The 16,690-nt window shown below is 39.8% G+C and overlaps 1 protein-coding gene across 2 annotated transcripts; it reads left to right on the top strand.

Annotated features, from left to right (window-relative positions):
• The first annotated feature begins 952 nt into the window (after nucleotides 1–952).
• Nucleotides 953–15,704, top strand: gtf2h4 (general transcription factor IIH, polypeptide 4). 2 transcript variants are annotated; one of them, XM_041955753.1, is made up of 14 exons: nucleotides 953–1,067; nucleotides 1,440–1,562; nucleotides 1,664–1,768; nucleotides 3,649–3,780; nucleotides 4,194–4,379; nucleotides 5,600–5,708; nucleotides 8,388–8,456; nucleotides 8,607–8,690; nucleotides 9,239–9,407; nucleotides 9,830–9,960; nucleotides 10,524–10,571; nucleotides 10,674–10,752; nucleotides 11,598–11,659; nucleotides 15,410–15,704. In XM_041955753.1, exons 2-14 carry the CDS (start codon nucleotides 1,447–1,449, stop codon nucleotides 15,518–15,520), a joined length of 1,401 nt encoding a protein of 466 aa, XP_041811687.1. In that variant the 5' UTR covers nucleotides 953–1,067; nucleotides 1,440–1,446; the 3' UTR covers nucleotides 15,521–15,704. The 2 variants fall into 2 exon arrangements, with proteins under 2 accessions (XP_041811687.1, XP_041811688.1); XM_041955754.1 differs by having other exon boundaries at nucleotides 959–1,067; nucleotides 1,444–1,562.
• Nucleotides 15,705–16,690: the final 986 nt, after the last annotated feature.

Genomic DNA, 16,690 nt, shown 5'->3' with positions numbered 1-16,690 from the left:
TGATACAGATATGTTGCATGAAGGATTTCTAGCAAAGACTAATTTGTAACACCCGTCCCTTGTTAGGCTTTTCTACTTAAAAAGGTCCTTGTAATTTGTGCATGCTGTGATTGATGTACACCTTGATTCATTTTCTGTCTTTTTAACACCTATGTAGTGCTGCACATTTATTATATTGACAAAACTTCAATAAAAAAGATCTTGAATTAAAAAAAAGATCCCAACTGTGGTGGAAATGATCTTATTTCCTGTGAGAAATCTTGTCTTTGTATTATTTAATAATGATTAAAAGAGGTTTACAAAGCAATCAGGTTTACAGCATTAACCAAGTTTCAGCTGAAAAGACAGAGTTTGATATTAGAAGTCTGACCCCGAACAAGGTTCAAGAGTGGAATTTTATCCAGTCTTGTATGAATGTTGCTTTCAGTTTAAAGCAACACCAAGCAGTGGGAAGAAACTTCCCAAGGTTAAATAATACAGTATGAAGGCACATAAGGTGGTTGCCTCCTCTGATGTGAAACATTTGCTCAGATTAAACAGGAATGAATGCACAATAGATCGCACACAAGGTTCAACAGTCATTTCAGGTCACAAATAAATAAATGATAAATTGACATTACCTTTTACAATGACATTTCATCATAAGCATAACCATAATATCTCATATTGTATGCAATTACATATTATAGCCCTCATGATGTGTGATAGGGACCTCTGCTGGTGACTTTATAGATGTTTTTTGGATAGAGAGTATACAGTAGGGAATTTTACTATGCAGACGACCTTTCTTCACAGTTCCTGAGTCAGCGATCATAAACCCCTGTCCACACTCTCCGATCTCCGTTCAGCAGGTGGCAGTACTGCCCTTCAAGTTGTTCAACGCTCGTCATTGATAATAGCTGAAGAACAACAAGACCAATAAGAAGGCGCGTATTAAGGTCACATGACTTGGAAACATGGCTGTTTAGCGAAAGGGAGCTGCCGAATAACAACAATGCAATTATTTTGTACTATAAAAGAACTGTAGTCAGTCAAGAATTTATCGAACATTTATTTTCATCTTCACGGTAAATAATGGCTCTTATATACATATGCTAATAAGCTTATTTTAAGAATTGTGTCCTCTGCAGTTGGCTTGCTGCGAGTCGCTACTGTCATGAATGTAACATGAACACATATCAATAAGTAAGCTGTTGCCACACTTAAAAAAAGTTAGACGTTGAATATACATATACCGAATTAAATTAGAGATCCAAAGAATAAATGTTCTTCAGTCATTGCTTGAAGATCCTTGTGTTCGATTATGGATGACCAAAGCAATTATGAATTGCTACATTTTTAGAGGGAGTATGGTGCGATGTTCTGCTCTCGTGGGTATGAACGACGTAATCAGAGCCGAATTTGACTGTTTACTGTTTAATAACTCCCTCTCTATTCAGGTAGACAATGAAGCTGCGTGTCCAGCTGCAGTGTAAGAATTTGCATGAATACCTGAGAGAGCTGAGTCCTGAGATTTTGGACAGACTGTACAACCATCCAGCAACATGTCTGGCTGTCTACAGGTATGATGGCAGTACCTCATGTTGTACCGAAGGCTGTGTTGTTGATATGAACATACGTGGATTGCGGTGTGTAATTTTATATTGTGTTTGATCCTCTACAGGGAGCTCCCCTCTCTGGCCAAGAATTATGCGATGCGCATGCTGTTCCTGGATCAGCCTCTCCCCCAGGCAGCAGTGGCATTGTGGGTGAAAAAAGACAGTCAGAAGTGAGTCATTATTACTGCTTTTGTCTTCGTTACAGTTCTAGCAGTATTCTAAGTGGGAGTTTTATTTCTTCATATTGTTTTTCATTTACATCCACAGCAGTTTTAAAAAAATCTCCTGAAAGGTTTGGGCAGCAGAAGCTGTCATGTACTCAGTAACAAGTCCCTGAATTAGCGATGCTCTGATAACTTTTCCTCCCTGATCCAGATTCCGCCACCTCAACTCAACGTATATATATAGATTTGTATTTGATTCGTTATTGGAACTCTATTTTCCGTAGATTCAAGATTGATAAGCCTCTCTGTGTGGAACTCTTTGGAATCATTTTGGATATGGTAACATGAGGCCAGGGATCACTGTTGGACTGAAAACTGAGTCAAGCAGCCTGTCATGACTAAATGGATAGAACTGATGGTGGAGTTCAGTTCAATTCAAAGGCATTCAGTGTAGATTTACACTGCATCAAAATAATTGTTTCAGTCTCAAAATATGAATTCTGTACATACTGTACAATACAGATAAATTTAATTAATTTCAGTGATCAGATAATAAATTCCCATAGTAATGCCGTAGTCAGATGCCATATTTTCTATTTCTTTTCCTTATAGTATTGCAACATATTTTTTTTTAAGTATTCATTTTTCATTTGTTGTACTTTTTATCATGTGTAGGTATTTATCTGTTAATCACTTCCGGCTGAGGGTGACTTAATGTTTTGGGTTGACCCTAATAAGTCTTGATCACCATCCAGGTAACTGTGTGTCATCATGCTCTGCCATTTATTCATTTACACCCAGTTGCCAGTTTGTCATGTAAAGCTAACTGAAATGAATGCAGTGTACTTCAGCATGCCTGCAAAAAATTCATGGCCGTCAGTAAACTTATGGAGAGTTGTTAGTTAGTCAACTTAATGGTCATTTTTGAGGTTGTAGTTTGTGATGCTGTTGAATTATATTGAGTTATCCTCAAATGAATGGACAACATTTCTACAATGAGGTAACAATAAACACTACGAACACCGCTCTGTAAAACACAGCACAATTCAAGACCACCACAAAGTACAGCCTCCAACTGACCATCAACACTAAACATTATACTGTAACTGTCATAGAGGTAGTATTTATTTTAGGGCTGTTATATAATACTACAATACTTCAGCCTTGTTTTAGTCTGCCTAAATTGGCAACTGAGTGTATAAAGAGCGAGGCCCTGCTCCTTCATTTGCAACATTGCCTCAATGTCATAAAGCAACCAGAGATATTGAGGGGATGGATACAGTACATTGATATAAACAGTATTTTAGAATCTATGCTGTTTACTTTATTGGCCAATTTGTGCAAATGTGTACCATCTTAGGGTATATGTCATATATATCATATATATCACCCAGCCTTCAGTAAATACACCATTTTATTGAAGCATTGCTTGATCTCACTTTATAAGATTAGCTGAAAGTTGTGTTTGTGGAATAGCTAAATGCTAAATCACTTTTAAATCAGGCTTTTCATAGCATTCCTTGTGCAACGTCCCCTTGTATGTGTTTCATATTACTGGCCATTCAGTACCCACGATTGGACAGCACAGCACCTGGTCTTGCAACTGCATGACTGGTTGCTGGTGTTGCTGTGCCTTGTAAATCCACAGCTGATGACTGTCAGATATTATGATGGGATCTATCCATGTATGGGATAGTGTCACCAGAATCATATTGTTGTAAAGTGAAAACCCCTCTGAAAAATCATTAAAGAGAAAGTAACTGCAACTGTGGCTACAACAATAAATTACCCCTTCAGGGTCAAAAACACTTTTCTCACATGTTCAGAGGGAGAAAATAATCAGTTCAGCTCATTGTTAGTTTTTTGTCTCTGGTGTCTATCTGCAGGGATCATGATGAATGTGTCTCAGTGTTGGCAGGACTCCGCCTTTGGCACAGCCAGCAGCTGCAGGGAGGTCTGCAGGGATACATTTTAAATCCAGTGTTCAAAGACAACCTGAGGATAGCTCTGCTCGGCGGGTAGGTCTGCTCTTCATGAACACACTGTTCAATCACAGGCTCGCACCACTCTTCTCTCTCACTCTGCTTTTTTTTAAAAAGTGTTCATTCCACAATGAAAATTCAGCTATTGTGCACACAACTGTTTAATGTTTCTACAGGGTTAAATGGTGTAATGTCTGTACAAAAAACCCACACTTGATGCCTGCTTGGTTTTGCTTCCCTTCACCCTCTACTCAGCCATTTCCTGCCAGTACGTGGTTGGTTGGTTAAAGACAAGGATTCAAAATGTTATAGTATAAACCAAGCTTTATGGACTCTAAACCTGATTCCTTAAATTTTATTTTAAGCCAAATTTGAGATGGAACTGGAGTACGGTAGCTACAGTTATCATCTGTTGTTATAAAAGACTCCACTGCTGTTTCGTCGCACAGGGGAAGAGCGTGGGCAGATGAGGGCAGCACTTTGGGTCCAGACCGACATGCACGGGACATTGAGAGTCTTGACCGCTATGCTATGGAGCGCTGGGAAGTCATCCTGCATTTCATGGTTGGTTCTCCCTGTGCTGCTGTCAGTCAGGACCTGGCTCAGCTACTGGTTCAAGCAGGCCTCATGAAAAGGTACACTGTAGTAATAGTGCACCAGAGCACTGTTGGTTTTTACACTAAAATGGCACATTTATTATATATCTCGGTCACATTTCATTTAGAACCTCATTCAAGATCCTTTTCAAAATGCTTATCAGTGTTATGTGTTACTGACTACACATAAACATATATTGTCCAACATATCATTGTCTTTTTTTTCACTTTTAAAATAATGATATTAGTGGTGGCATCAGAAATCCAGTATCTATAATGCTGTAGAACTTAGCAAATTTCTCTTTGGAGATTAATAAAGTATCTATCTATCTAGCTATCTATCTATCTATCCATCCATCCATCCATCCATCCATCTAATTGAGTCTTCGGTCAGCCCACTGTCTTTGTTACAAGGTGTTGTCGACTTCAGACATAAGCCAACAACAGCTTCTCACCTCTAACACATTCTTCAGCTCACTTTTAAATTGCTCCAGCTTATGCATATAAAAGTAAGAACTCTGCACAAAGGTTTTAAATATGCTTCTGATAACCAACTCACATGATATAATGCTAATTCAGTGCTGTTTAATGATGCAGTAAAGACTGAGGCTTAATTTATCAAGGCAAAAACATGAGCATCCTCAACAGTTATAGAACACATGGAAATAAGGGAGCAGCATTAATGTTGTATTTGATGGTATCTTGTTAGCCCTAGTGTTAAAGAACAATATCGTAAGAAAAATGTAGTATTCAAATGTTTTTTGTTCAGATGTGTACTGTAGAAATGCACTTTACTTGGTATATGTCAGTGGATGTCAGTGGACAGTGGATATTCCTGTCCTGAATGCAGCTTTTTTCAAATGTAGGTTAGCTAGGGACATGCTAACTCATGACCTTGGAAGCAATAAGGTGGGCAGTCAGGAATATTAGCTTTAGAAGCTTAGATTAAAGCAGATAAATGTTTTTTTTAAATAGATTCTTTATACTTTTGCTCATTTAAGTTTGGCTTTAGAAAGGGGATAAAACAGACACCGCACTGCGAACTCTCTGACTACAGTCCCATCATGTGAATCCATCACAGGATGGATTAGAGGATCATCGGAGAAGAATGAAAATTACTATAGACTCCACTCAGAGAACTTCAGCCATAGGTTGAATTAGAGTTATTCAAGTGACAAAGAAACGTATAAAGACAGCAGGTTTTGTGCTGTATTTTGTGCTGTACATCATGTTGTCCTGTCATCTTCTCTCTTTGTCAGTGAGGCAGGAGAGGCGCCTTACATCACTTCAGCTGGTTTCCAGTTCCTCTTACTGGACACAGCTTCTCAACTGTGGTACTTCACCCTGCAGTACCTCAAAACAGCTCAGGTACTTGTATATCATCATCTACTTTGATCTGATTAAGCAATCGTTATCAACCATGTACAGTTAAGGCTGTGGAGTCTATACTGCCTGTCATTACTGTGCTTCAATTATCTTCAAACAGAGGGGGCTCGAATCAGTGACATGAGCTGCTACAGACATTGGCTAGATTTAAAACCTGCAGACTCTTGGGTTATAGTGATCCCTTTCTATGATTTCTGCTTCCTGCCAGACTCTGGTTAATGGCCTGTGTAAGCCAGAAAAGAATGTCTATTGCCTGGAGTGGAATGGATGCTAAATAAAGTAAAGTGGGCCTAACTAACTCTAAACTGCCATGAAACTGCAGCATGGAGAAACTCATTCTGACAGAGAACCATTCATACAGCTGCAGGTAAATTCATCTCAGTCCTTTTTGTTCTGTCAGCTCTGAATAGCCAGTAATTGAAACAGGCCAAATACAAGAACTTTATTTCCAGCTGACCCAATCTCTTCATCTGATCAGACCCATTTAAATATAATCACTATAATCATGTTATGGTCCAATTCCATCAAAGAGCAGAGTGTATCATCATCATTGTTATTCAAGCCAGGGTTCAGGCCCTGATAGAGCAGAACCCACTTGTCTTTGTGCTAGTTGATTGTTTGTTTTCGTATGCCATGGCTCAAGTTGCCATGAGCTCAGATGAGCTACAAACATGAAACCTGGCCCCATAACTGAAGTTGCATGTGCACGTGTTTCCCACGAAATATGAGCCCAATCAGCCAGATTGTGGCACTGTAATTTAAGCCCAAAAATTCATCTTTGCAAAGGCTATAGCCCTCACACTGCAAGTCCAATTCACTTGACATTGTACACACCAGCCCAGTGTGTTCTGCAATAAAGCCTCTAAGACAATTAAAGTGTGATTGAGTTTCCGCCATTTAGAATTTTTTGAAAAACAGTAATATGAATGGAACTTTGATTGTATGAACAACAAAATTGGTAAACAGCATTGCAGGAGATACCTATTATGAATGAGGAAGCTATGAATGAACCTTTGTGAGGCCTGAAACCTGCTCACTGCTGCTTGTAGCATTAATTTTGGCTCATTGAGCTGTTTCCTTCTGTTCAGCACAAAAGGGCTTGAACCTGGAACTGCTGCTGCTATATTTGTTATTACCTTTTAGTATTGCTATAGCTTTGTTAACCTTAAACGTTCAGAGACTGTACTACAGAGGTGTTTATTCACCAACCATTTTCTCAGAGTTAGAACTATTGAGGGTATATTCTATATTTTACTACATTTTTTTTACTTTACTTTTTTACTTAATGGGGCAAATTAGGCTCAGGAGGTAGAGCGGTCGTCCACTTATCAGAAGGTTGGTGGTTTGATCCCTCGGCAGTCTACATGTCGAAGTATCCTTGGGCAAGATACTGAACCCCAAGTTCAGTCAGATACTGAACCCCAAGTTCAGTCAGATACTGAACTCCAAGTTCATATTTCTTGGGAAACATGTGCACATGCAAGTTATTGGGCCAGGTTTCATGTTTCCAGCTCATCTGAGCTCATGGCACCTTGAGCCATGGCATAAGAACCTCAAGTTCAGTATCTTGCTGTGAATGTCAACATCGGTGTGTGAGTGTGTTAATGCTCGTAATGAGCAGGTGGCCTTGCTACCACGTGTCAATGAGTGAATGCAGGCTCATGTTGTACAGCGCTTTGAGTGGTTGGCGGGCTTTTCTAGTCTGCCACAGTCCATTTACCATTTACTGTGGTTTTAGGGGGTTTTATTAACATGAGTGGGGACATCAGATAGTGATGTGAAAAGCAGGCTGACAGAGGACGATTTTAATGCAAAAACTGATTATTCCAGAGATTTAGCATTGCACGTCTCTAATGGTGCTGGACTCATAATAAAGAGTTGAAAATGATCAATATTAGGGATTAGTATTTTTTCTGTGCTGGGAACAGAAGCACACTATCCTTGGAATCTCCAGGAACTGCACTTTTTTTTAAAGGTATAACTTCAACTATAGTCAAAATGCACTGGTCATATTTTAACCAACAATAAATGCAACAAGGAGAAATATGCATAACTACATGGGTTCCCAACCAGACTGATTTAGTGTATGATTTGGTATGAATAATTATCAAGGCAAAACAACACAATTTATGTTAATCAACATTAGGCTGAACATAATATAAACACACATGTAGCTTGAACTTAACAATAGCTATGAGCAAGATGAAATGCTCAGTTCACTGCCTGTGATCTTCATGCTTAGAATAGCTTTTATTATTTTCAACCAGAATAGTACTCTGGCATCTTTGACAAAAAGAGGGGGAAGATGTTAATATTTAAGGAAAACCTGCACTGAGATGTTTTTAATAGAAATGACTGATATAAACGAAAAAAAAAAAAAATACCTGGAATGAATTGTGTATGAAGAGAATCCAACCAACACTGAGGGTGATGTGGGTTAATAATGAGTATGACAGTATGGTTGTATTGATGTAATTAGTGCTGTACAAAAAATAGAATTTACCATTTGCACTGTTAAAGTATGAGTAACTCCACCCCCCCTCAGTGGTTTTATCTTAGATTTATTTGTAAATGTATTTGCTCATGCTGCTATTATTTGAATACCTGATTTGAACTGAGAAAATCTTATCCTTCATATGTTTCTTACTTTGTCTCTTGCAGTCCAGAGGGATGGACCTGGTGGAGATCCTGTCATTCTTATTCCAGCTCAGTTTCTCTACTCTCGGCAGAGTGAGTGCACTGCACTTTGCTTCTGTTTGACTTTGTGTGTTTTATGTGTTTTGTGCAACATAACAATGTCAGTGGTTTGAGGTTTTAATGAATTCTGCTTAATTTCAGTTTCTTTGATGTTATTGGTTGTGTGTCACCTGTGTGCTTCAGGATTACTCAGTGGAGGGCATGAGTGAGTCATTACTCACCTTCCTGCAGCACCTGCGGGAGTTTGGACTGGTCTTCCAGAGGAAGGTGAGGCTTTGAGATGAAGAAAGAGGACCCATATGTTATAAACCAAGCTGTGCTTGTATTGTATGAATAAAAAAACATCAAGTGAAATTCAATTTAAATATTTGCCTTGAAAGCAGGCACAGTAGTATATATAGTAGTTATAAATATATATAATCAACATTCAAATCTACAACATGTTAAAATGAAAATATGAAAGATTTATTCAGGTAGATTGTAGCAATAACAGGTTGTACATCACAATAGCAACAGAAGTGACTGAGGCAGTAAGTAACAAATGAAAAGTACCACTTAAGAGAGAATACCATGTATGCATAAACTGTTATGGTCCGAAATATTGGCTGAACTCCAAATGCAGAACACAGACAATGGAGGATTTGAATAGTAAAAAGGATTTATTGCCACAAAAGGTGGATAATGTTCATGGGGAGATGTACCGAGTAGATCCAGAGAGTGGGCAGGTAGGTGAGGTGAGTCTACAGGTTCTTCTGGTGATGGACTGGAGCTGGGCAGAGGTAACAGATATTTTTACAGTCTTTCTTTGTCACCAGAGGAAGTCTAGACGGTACTACCCCACCAGACTGGCCATCACTCTGGCTGCAGGAGTGACTACCAGCTCCTCCTCCTCCTCCTCCTCCTCTAACTTGGCTTCCACTCCTGGTACTGGAACTGCAGGCTTCATTGTGGTAGAAACCAATTATCGTATCTACGCCTACACAAGTAAGTGTGAAGACTGGAAGCTTTTAGTGTTGTTCTTATTCTATATTGGACTTCGGCAACACCAGCTGGCTGTGTTTTCTGCTCTGATGCATTGCTCATAACTTGATACAAGTGAAAGTTAAATCATGAAGACTGCCCAGCTCTGAAATAGTCAGCGACTAGACTTCAAGGAAGCGTTCAACATTTTTGGAAAGATCCTTATTTTATGTTCTCTCTGAGAGTGAGATGTTCAGAAGGATATCAATCTAATGTCTGTGTGCTAAATACAGATCTGGAGTCAGGACACGGTTAGCCTAGCTTAGCATAAAGACTGGATGCAATGGAGAATGACTAGCTTCGCTGTTTAAAAAATGCTTCACATTGCAGCTTTTGAAAGGATGCCCAGCTTGGCCTGTTCTGACTTGTTTGTGTGTCCCTCCCAGACTCAGAACTTCAGATCGCCCTGGTGGCTCTCTTCAGTGAAATGTTGTATCGCTTCCCCAATGTGGTTGTGGCTCAGGTTACAAGGGAGTCAGTGCAACAGGCCATTGCCAATGGCATCACTGCACAACAGGTACTCAACTACTGCACACACTCTACTACTACAGGGGAAGTTTAGGATATTCAGGGGGGAAATCCTGAATGCAGTATTTTACATCAAATTCAATGAATCATTTCAACACCAGCAATCAAATGATAGGTATGACAAGGCCTGTATTTTGCACTGTGAAGCCACTACTTTTGCTTTAGTTGTAACCTGTTAATTATGCAACACAACACAACACAACACAACACAAAGGTCAACCAGTTTTCCCTGTGTGTGTGTCTTCAGAATTCCTAATTATACTGATGAGAATATACTGTTGTAAATCAGCAATTATACTGAGCAAGATGCATGTGATTTCCAGTTTATCATCAATATTTCAGTTAATCAGCTGTGAGAGTTAGAGTACCTCAGTGCTCCAAACTGTTGGTACCAATGCAGGTACCAGGGCAATATGTGTTTAACTGAACTTGCACATATCAAACCTAATATCTGTGTTATGCTATCACTCATGTGTGTGTAGATCACATTGTCCTGTAAACATTGTCTAATCCACCTCAATATGTGTAATCAAAGTCTCTTTTACTGTCCAGATTATCCACTTTCTAAGGACCAGAGCTCACCCTGTCATGCTCAAACAGGTACATCACACTGTTCTGTTCGTCTCACACTTCTAATGATAATGACTGGTTGACCTTTAACTGGTCTGCACAGCGTCTTCATCCTCCATCTCTGTGCTTCAGACCCCAATCCTGCCTCCAACCATAACAGATCAGATCAGACTGTGGGAGCTAGAGAGAGATCGACTGCAGTTCACAGAGGGTGAGCATGCTTATTTTTCACTTGTTATGGTCTGTATGAACAGACAGAAAGAGACATTGTCAAATATTACCAGGACACGTACCATGGAAGACCACCTGCCTAAATGAAAAACATCGTCTGAATGAGTTCAAACCACAGCATCCTTGTAACAGGTCCTCGAAAATCTTTTTTGAGGAACAGAAAACAAGAGAGTGTTCCAGATCAGAGTTCTGTCATTGACATCTGCAATAAAACTGAAGGACTTCATTAATGTTCTTTACATGCTGTCATACATTGCAGTCTATAATGTATATTCACTGTTTAATAGCAGTTTGTTCTACATTGCCGTCTTTTTTATCATTATTAGGCCACCATTTGTTAAAGTCAACATGTATTGTAGATGCTTCACATTAAAGGCCTTCCAGGAGTGTAAAGGGTGTAATCTCTCCATTTCCTGGTAGACATTTAATGTAAAACATTTGCTGGAAGTAAGTTTTATTGACAGTAGCTTAAAGGTAATTAGAAGAAAATGCACATAGAAGTGACTGATAATAACTGATGAATGATTATTTGAGTAAAAACGAGTGTGTGAGAGCAGCAGAACGGTGAGTGTGGTGTTGTATTGATGGAATTAGTGCTGTGGGAAAGTACACTGTCCTAAATTTACAATATGAGCAGTTATAATAGAGGTTATTCCACCCCCTCACCATAGTTTTTACCCAGGCCTTATTTGTTTGTGTAGGCCATGGCCAGACTCAACCATTGTTTAAGAACTGGCTTTTATTTGAGAATTTACTGTATTTTCAGCTTCATTCACATTTCATTCACATTTCTGCCTGTTTTGCTCATGTCCATGTCTCCTTCAGGAGTGCTCTATAACCAGTTCCTCTCCCAGGCGGACTTTGAGGTGCTGCGAGACAGAGCTCAGGTTGGAGTTTGTTTCTTATCTCTATGACTGAATACTGTAAAATTTCATAATCAATATTATATTGATTTATTTTTTTTAAGACAATGTTTCCCTTTATTTGGAATCACATAACAGCAGCAGTTCACACAATCATCTGTAGTGATCCATCCTTTCAACTTGATAATCATAGAGCATAAAAATAGAACATGGGATGTTTGCTGTTTGCAGTAAATGAATAGATAAAAATAACAGATAAATAAACAATACTAAACAAAAGCAGGGCCTTTTGGGGGAAAATGCATTTTCCACTTCTCCCAATTTCTTCAAAATTAGATTTCTGACATCTCACAGAGGTTTTTTTTTTCCATTCCAAGATTTCATGAATGACATCATACCACTCCTCTATAGACGGGGTCTCTGGCTTAAGCCATTTCTAGCAGCTACACTCAATATTTCAAATAAGTATGCAGTTTCATTATTTGTAGATATTGAAGAGTGTGTCCCACAAAAAGTAATTTTTTATCCCAAAAGTCACTAAAGTCACTAAATCTCACACCAAAATGTGTTTGTTTTTGGTCAGACCCAGCCTTATATCTACATTGCATCTGCTTAAACTAAACTATATCGCCACTGTCTTACTCATCTATGTATTATTCTGTCTTTTTCTGTCTTTGCAAAGAAAAGTACATGGTTTCATAATGAAGTTGTGTGTGAGTGTAAGCGTGCAGGCAAGTCTACAGGGTATTTCACTGTTGGGCCTATGACACTGAGAAGGCTCAGCAGTGTGTTCGTGTAAAGCAAGCCAACACTGTTTGCCTAACATCAGCTTCTGGGGCACTTACTACCTATGCTAGACCTCTGCTTTCCAGTAATCAAAGCACCCTTACCATGAGATGATGGAGGCTTAAAGGATAACTTTCGTTTTTTTACAACCTGGACTTTATTTGTAGCATTAAATACGACCATTTAGACACCCAGACAACTTTGGTGGCATTTGGAGTCGTTTTGAAGAAATTAGCCCCAGAAGAGCGGCGCGTATATCCGTATAATGCGAGTAATTGGGGCACCCGTGCGTAGCCTCTATAAACGCATAATCTGCGGCGAAACTCGTTCATATTCCAATATTTTGTTATGATATGCTGGTGCTATTCCCCTCTGAGCCCGTGGTGGCATGTTATCAACATCCAGCGCCTCTAGACAACTACCACGTTCTGACGTGGATGACGTCATTTTCGAGCGCCGCGCACTGCGAGCAACCAGCCACAACACGGCTAACTCTGCGGCGGTCGGCTAGTTTAGCTGTAGTTTGCGACTGTTATTTTTCACAAAATGGATGAATATTTTTCCGACTCTGAGGTGGTGGACGATGACTTTGTTTACGATGGACGTCCTTACCGTTTTGAGCCTGAGTACGCGGAAGAGGAGCTCGTTGAAGGGAGGACGCGGAGGCAGAGAGAGGAACAGCTGGCCAAACAACAACAAACTGCTGCGCGTCCACGAGTAGACGGTAACTGGTGGTGTTCTTGTGGACAATGTCCATCGATGACAACAGAGGAGGATGTGACAATAAACGTCTGTATCACAACACTGGAGGATTTCCGCGCAATGATAAACCGGGCTGTGGTGGAGACGTTTTTTCGTGTCCCTAAAGTGAACTGGAAGACCCAGCCAAAGCCTGCTGGACCAAATGGGCAACTTTCGATTGAGTAAGTAGCTTACACACGTATAGATTATAGTTTATTTGCCTTGGTTTTGTTTGACAGAAGTTTATCATTGCGCGGAAATCCTCCAGTGTTGTGACACAGACATTTATTGACACATCCAGACGCGTATCTCCTGGCCGCAAGTCCTGCTCTGAGCAACAGAGGCATTCCTCCTCTGTTATCATCGATGAACATTGTCCACAAGAGCACCACCAGTTACCGTCTACTCGTGGACGCGCAGCAGTTTGTTGTTGTTTGGCCAGCTGTTCCTCTCTCTGCCTCCTCGTCCTCCTTTCAACGAGCTCCTCGTCCGTGTACTCTGGCTCAAAACGGTGAGGACGTCCATCGTAAACAAAGTCATCGTCCACCACCTCAGAGTCGGAAAAATATTCATCCATTTTGTGAAAAATAACAGTCGCAAACTACAGCTAAACTAGCCGACCGCCGCAGAGTTAGCCGTGTTGTGGCTGGTTGCTCGCAGCGCGCGGCGCTCGAAAATGATGTCATCCACGTCAGAAGTAGTTGTCTACAGACACTGGACGTTGGTAACATGCCACCACGGGCTCAGAGGGGAATAGTGCCAGCATATCATGACAAAATATTGGAATATGAACGAGTTTCGCCGCAGATTATGCGTTTATAGAGGCTACTCATGGGTGCCCCAATTACTCGCATTATACGGATATACGCGCCGCTCTTCTGGGGCTAATTTCTTCAAAACTACTCCAAATGCCACCAAAGTTGTCTGGGTGTTTAAATGGTCGTATTTAATGCTACAAATAAAGTCCAGGTTGTAAAAAACGAAAGTTATCCTTTAAGGCCAGGTCACAGCAGCAAATTTTGCAGCAAAATCAACTTAATTTGTGGATTTGCTTGCAGGGCTGAAGTAAATGTGCATACATTTGTTTGTGTTTGTGCCAACTTATATAGGAGAGCATGGGAGTCCTGTGTTGAGGCAATACTGTAACTTCCTAGCTGTGTAGCACCTAAGCCAATGAACATGTAGGCAGCACTTACAGACTGTTGCCTAATCCGCCAAAAAACCCCAAGACAAACAAACCTCCTCTGCTACCTCAATTTAGCAAGCAACATAACATACACTTTTGTCTGTAACTTAACAACAAATAACATGTCAGCCAACATTAAGATAAGCTTGCTAGCTTGTTACCAGCACTGGCAGCATATAGTTTTATCCATTATCTAATGAAACTAGATTCATAGATGACCACACACAACAAAATTCTACATAAATAACAAAAACCACCACAGTCAAAATATACCATCACAAAAGCTTTACTTATATCACACCTTTCATACAAACATGTAGTCCAAAGTGCTTTGCTTTGCAAAATGGAAAAACACAGACAAAAAATAAAAATAAACAATGAATAATTTTGCAAGACTTAAAACAATAAAAGTCAGTAAAATGCAAAATAATGATAAAAATAATGTAAAAAAACCTACTATTAAAATTTAAAAACTGTTCATCTGAATTAAAAACCATTAATCTGGTTTTTAAGTATTTATCTTTAATTTCATTTAAAAATACAGAGAGATCTTGACATTGTAATATCTTGAGGCAGTGAGTTAAACTGTTTAGTGTTTTCATGGGACACATAAAAACATTTAAAACATTTTAAAAGTGGTGGAGGACCTTTGTGATTTGGCTGAGTTAGGTATTTTCAGTTTCATTGCATTCCTTTTCAATGGGTAACCCTTATCACTTTGTTCGTAGTTAGATCTTGTTCTTTTATGTATGCTGTTACTTTCTTCTGTTATGATGGTCCACTAATCCCTACAGGGATTCCTGAAATCATCTAATGTGAACGGCATGTTGTTGGCCTTTAACACTAGCTCTAGAAAATGATTCACCCCCTCCATCTCCTTGACCATTCCAACTCACTGCTGCTCTATCTCTATTTAATGGCACAATCACCAACTCTTGCAGTTACAGCAGTTCCTGTTGATGATCTTTGTACCTACCTCTTTAATGAATTCCCTGGTAGTGATGTGCTGAGACTGTTACTCCAGTCGCCTGCTGCTGGTTAATGGAGTTGTTTTGGTGCAGGGCCTGGGCTGTCTGGTGTGGCAAGACGTTGCTCACAGGGTGATGGTGGTGACACCGCAGGGACACAGCGAGGTCAAGAGGTTCTGGAAACAACAGAAGTCTCACATGTGACTGGAGGAAGACAAACAAGGTGCATTCATATCCTACCCGATGACAGTTATTCCTGTGGTGCTGGTGGATTTTCTTGCTGCCACAGTTGTTCATTGTTGTCAGTACTGTAAGAAAGTGGAGATGATTTAATTATTTTGTATGTTTTATAAAATGTTGACCTCCATGTATTTGGATTAAATGGTAATAAGAAGAAAAAAATCATGTCTGCTCATTCCTCTTTCCTCTTTGAGAAGTGATGTCATTTGCAAATAAGCCAGTCTAAGTACTGTCCTTTATACAACACATAAAGCAATGTCTACATATGTGTTTGGATCATAATATTGCTACCCACATTAGTTAAAGGTACCCTATTTTTTACCACTAGTAGCATGATAGAACAATGTTTTAAGTGGATCCCTGTTTTGTTAGTACGACACTAACATGAACGAGGATGTGTGTGCAGGTGGACAGTTTAGTACATATTCCTGTGTTGGTTTCACACTATTCTGCTGATTGATAGCTGGTGGTGGTAATGTGCCAAGAAACTGAGAAATAAACCAACAAAGGCAGTGAAGCAGAAGACTGGTATCTTGTAAGCATGGATTGTGCACAGGAGCCTCTACCAGACACTCCCATCAACAGCCCGGCTGCTAAGAATATAAAACATTAGCAAACCAGAGCCCTGATTGTATGACCTATGAATGACCATCCTGAAAATGATAAATGACAGAGATGATGAATTGGCACACATGATCAATAGCAACTCATCAGATATCAAATATCTTAAAGAATCTTTTGAATATGCCCATGGAGCTATCAATGACAGAAAACTGTATGCTGAAAAGACAATGTGAGAAACAAGCATAGAAATAGAATCACTACAGGAGTGAATTGCAGAAGCAGGATGATTCTAAACGGAGATGGAGCCCTCAACTTTGAGGTGTGCCTGAATGTGACAACGAGGATGTGAAACAGACTCTGGGATTTGTCAGAATGTGGCCCTGCACTTGGGAACAGGAGCTGCTGATGGAATCAATGTGGCACAGGGACTAGGAAGATGAGACAAAAGCAACAAAACCCGAAGGATCATTATTGTCTTTGCCTATCGCGTGGTTAGAGAAATCTGGAGAAAGGCAAAGAACAAGCTTCACTTTGGTGTTGGGGCTAAAGCATATTTGGAAAAGAATCCTG

Source organism: Chelmon rostratus, chromosome 16, assembly GCF_017976325.1.
Source record: "Chelmon rostratus isolate fCheRos1 chromosome 16, fCheRos1.pri, whole genome shotgun sequence".
Classification (NCBI taxonomy): domain Eukaryota; kingdom Metazoa; phylum Chordata; class Actinopteri; order Chaetodontiformes; family Chaetodontidae; genus Chelmon; species Chelmon rostratus.
The sequence above is the reverse complement of the archived record's forward strand: the minus strand, read 5'-3'. Positions and strand labels throughout refer to the sequence as shown.

Bases quoted from the DNA above. Each gene is read 5' to 3' on its own strand.
- gtf2h4 (XM_041955753.1), top strand. From the start codon at position 1,447: ATGAAGCTGCGTGTCCAGCTGCAGTGTAAGAATTTGCATGAATACCTG. The intron at 1,563-1,663 runs GTATGATGGCAG...GATCCTCTACAG, and splicing joins ACATGTCTGGCTGTCTACAG to GGAGCTCCCCTCTCTGGCCA. The intron at 9,408-9,829 runs GTAAGTGTGAAG...TGTCCCTCCCAG, and splicing joins TCGTATCTACGCCTACACAA to ACTCAGAACTTCAGATCGCC.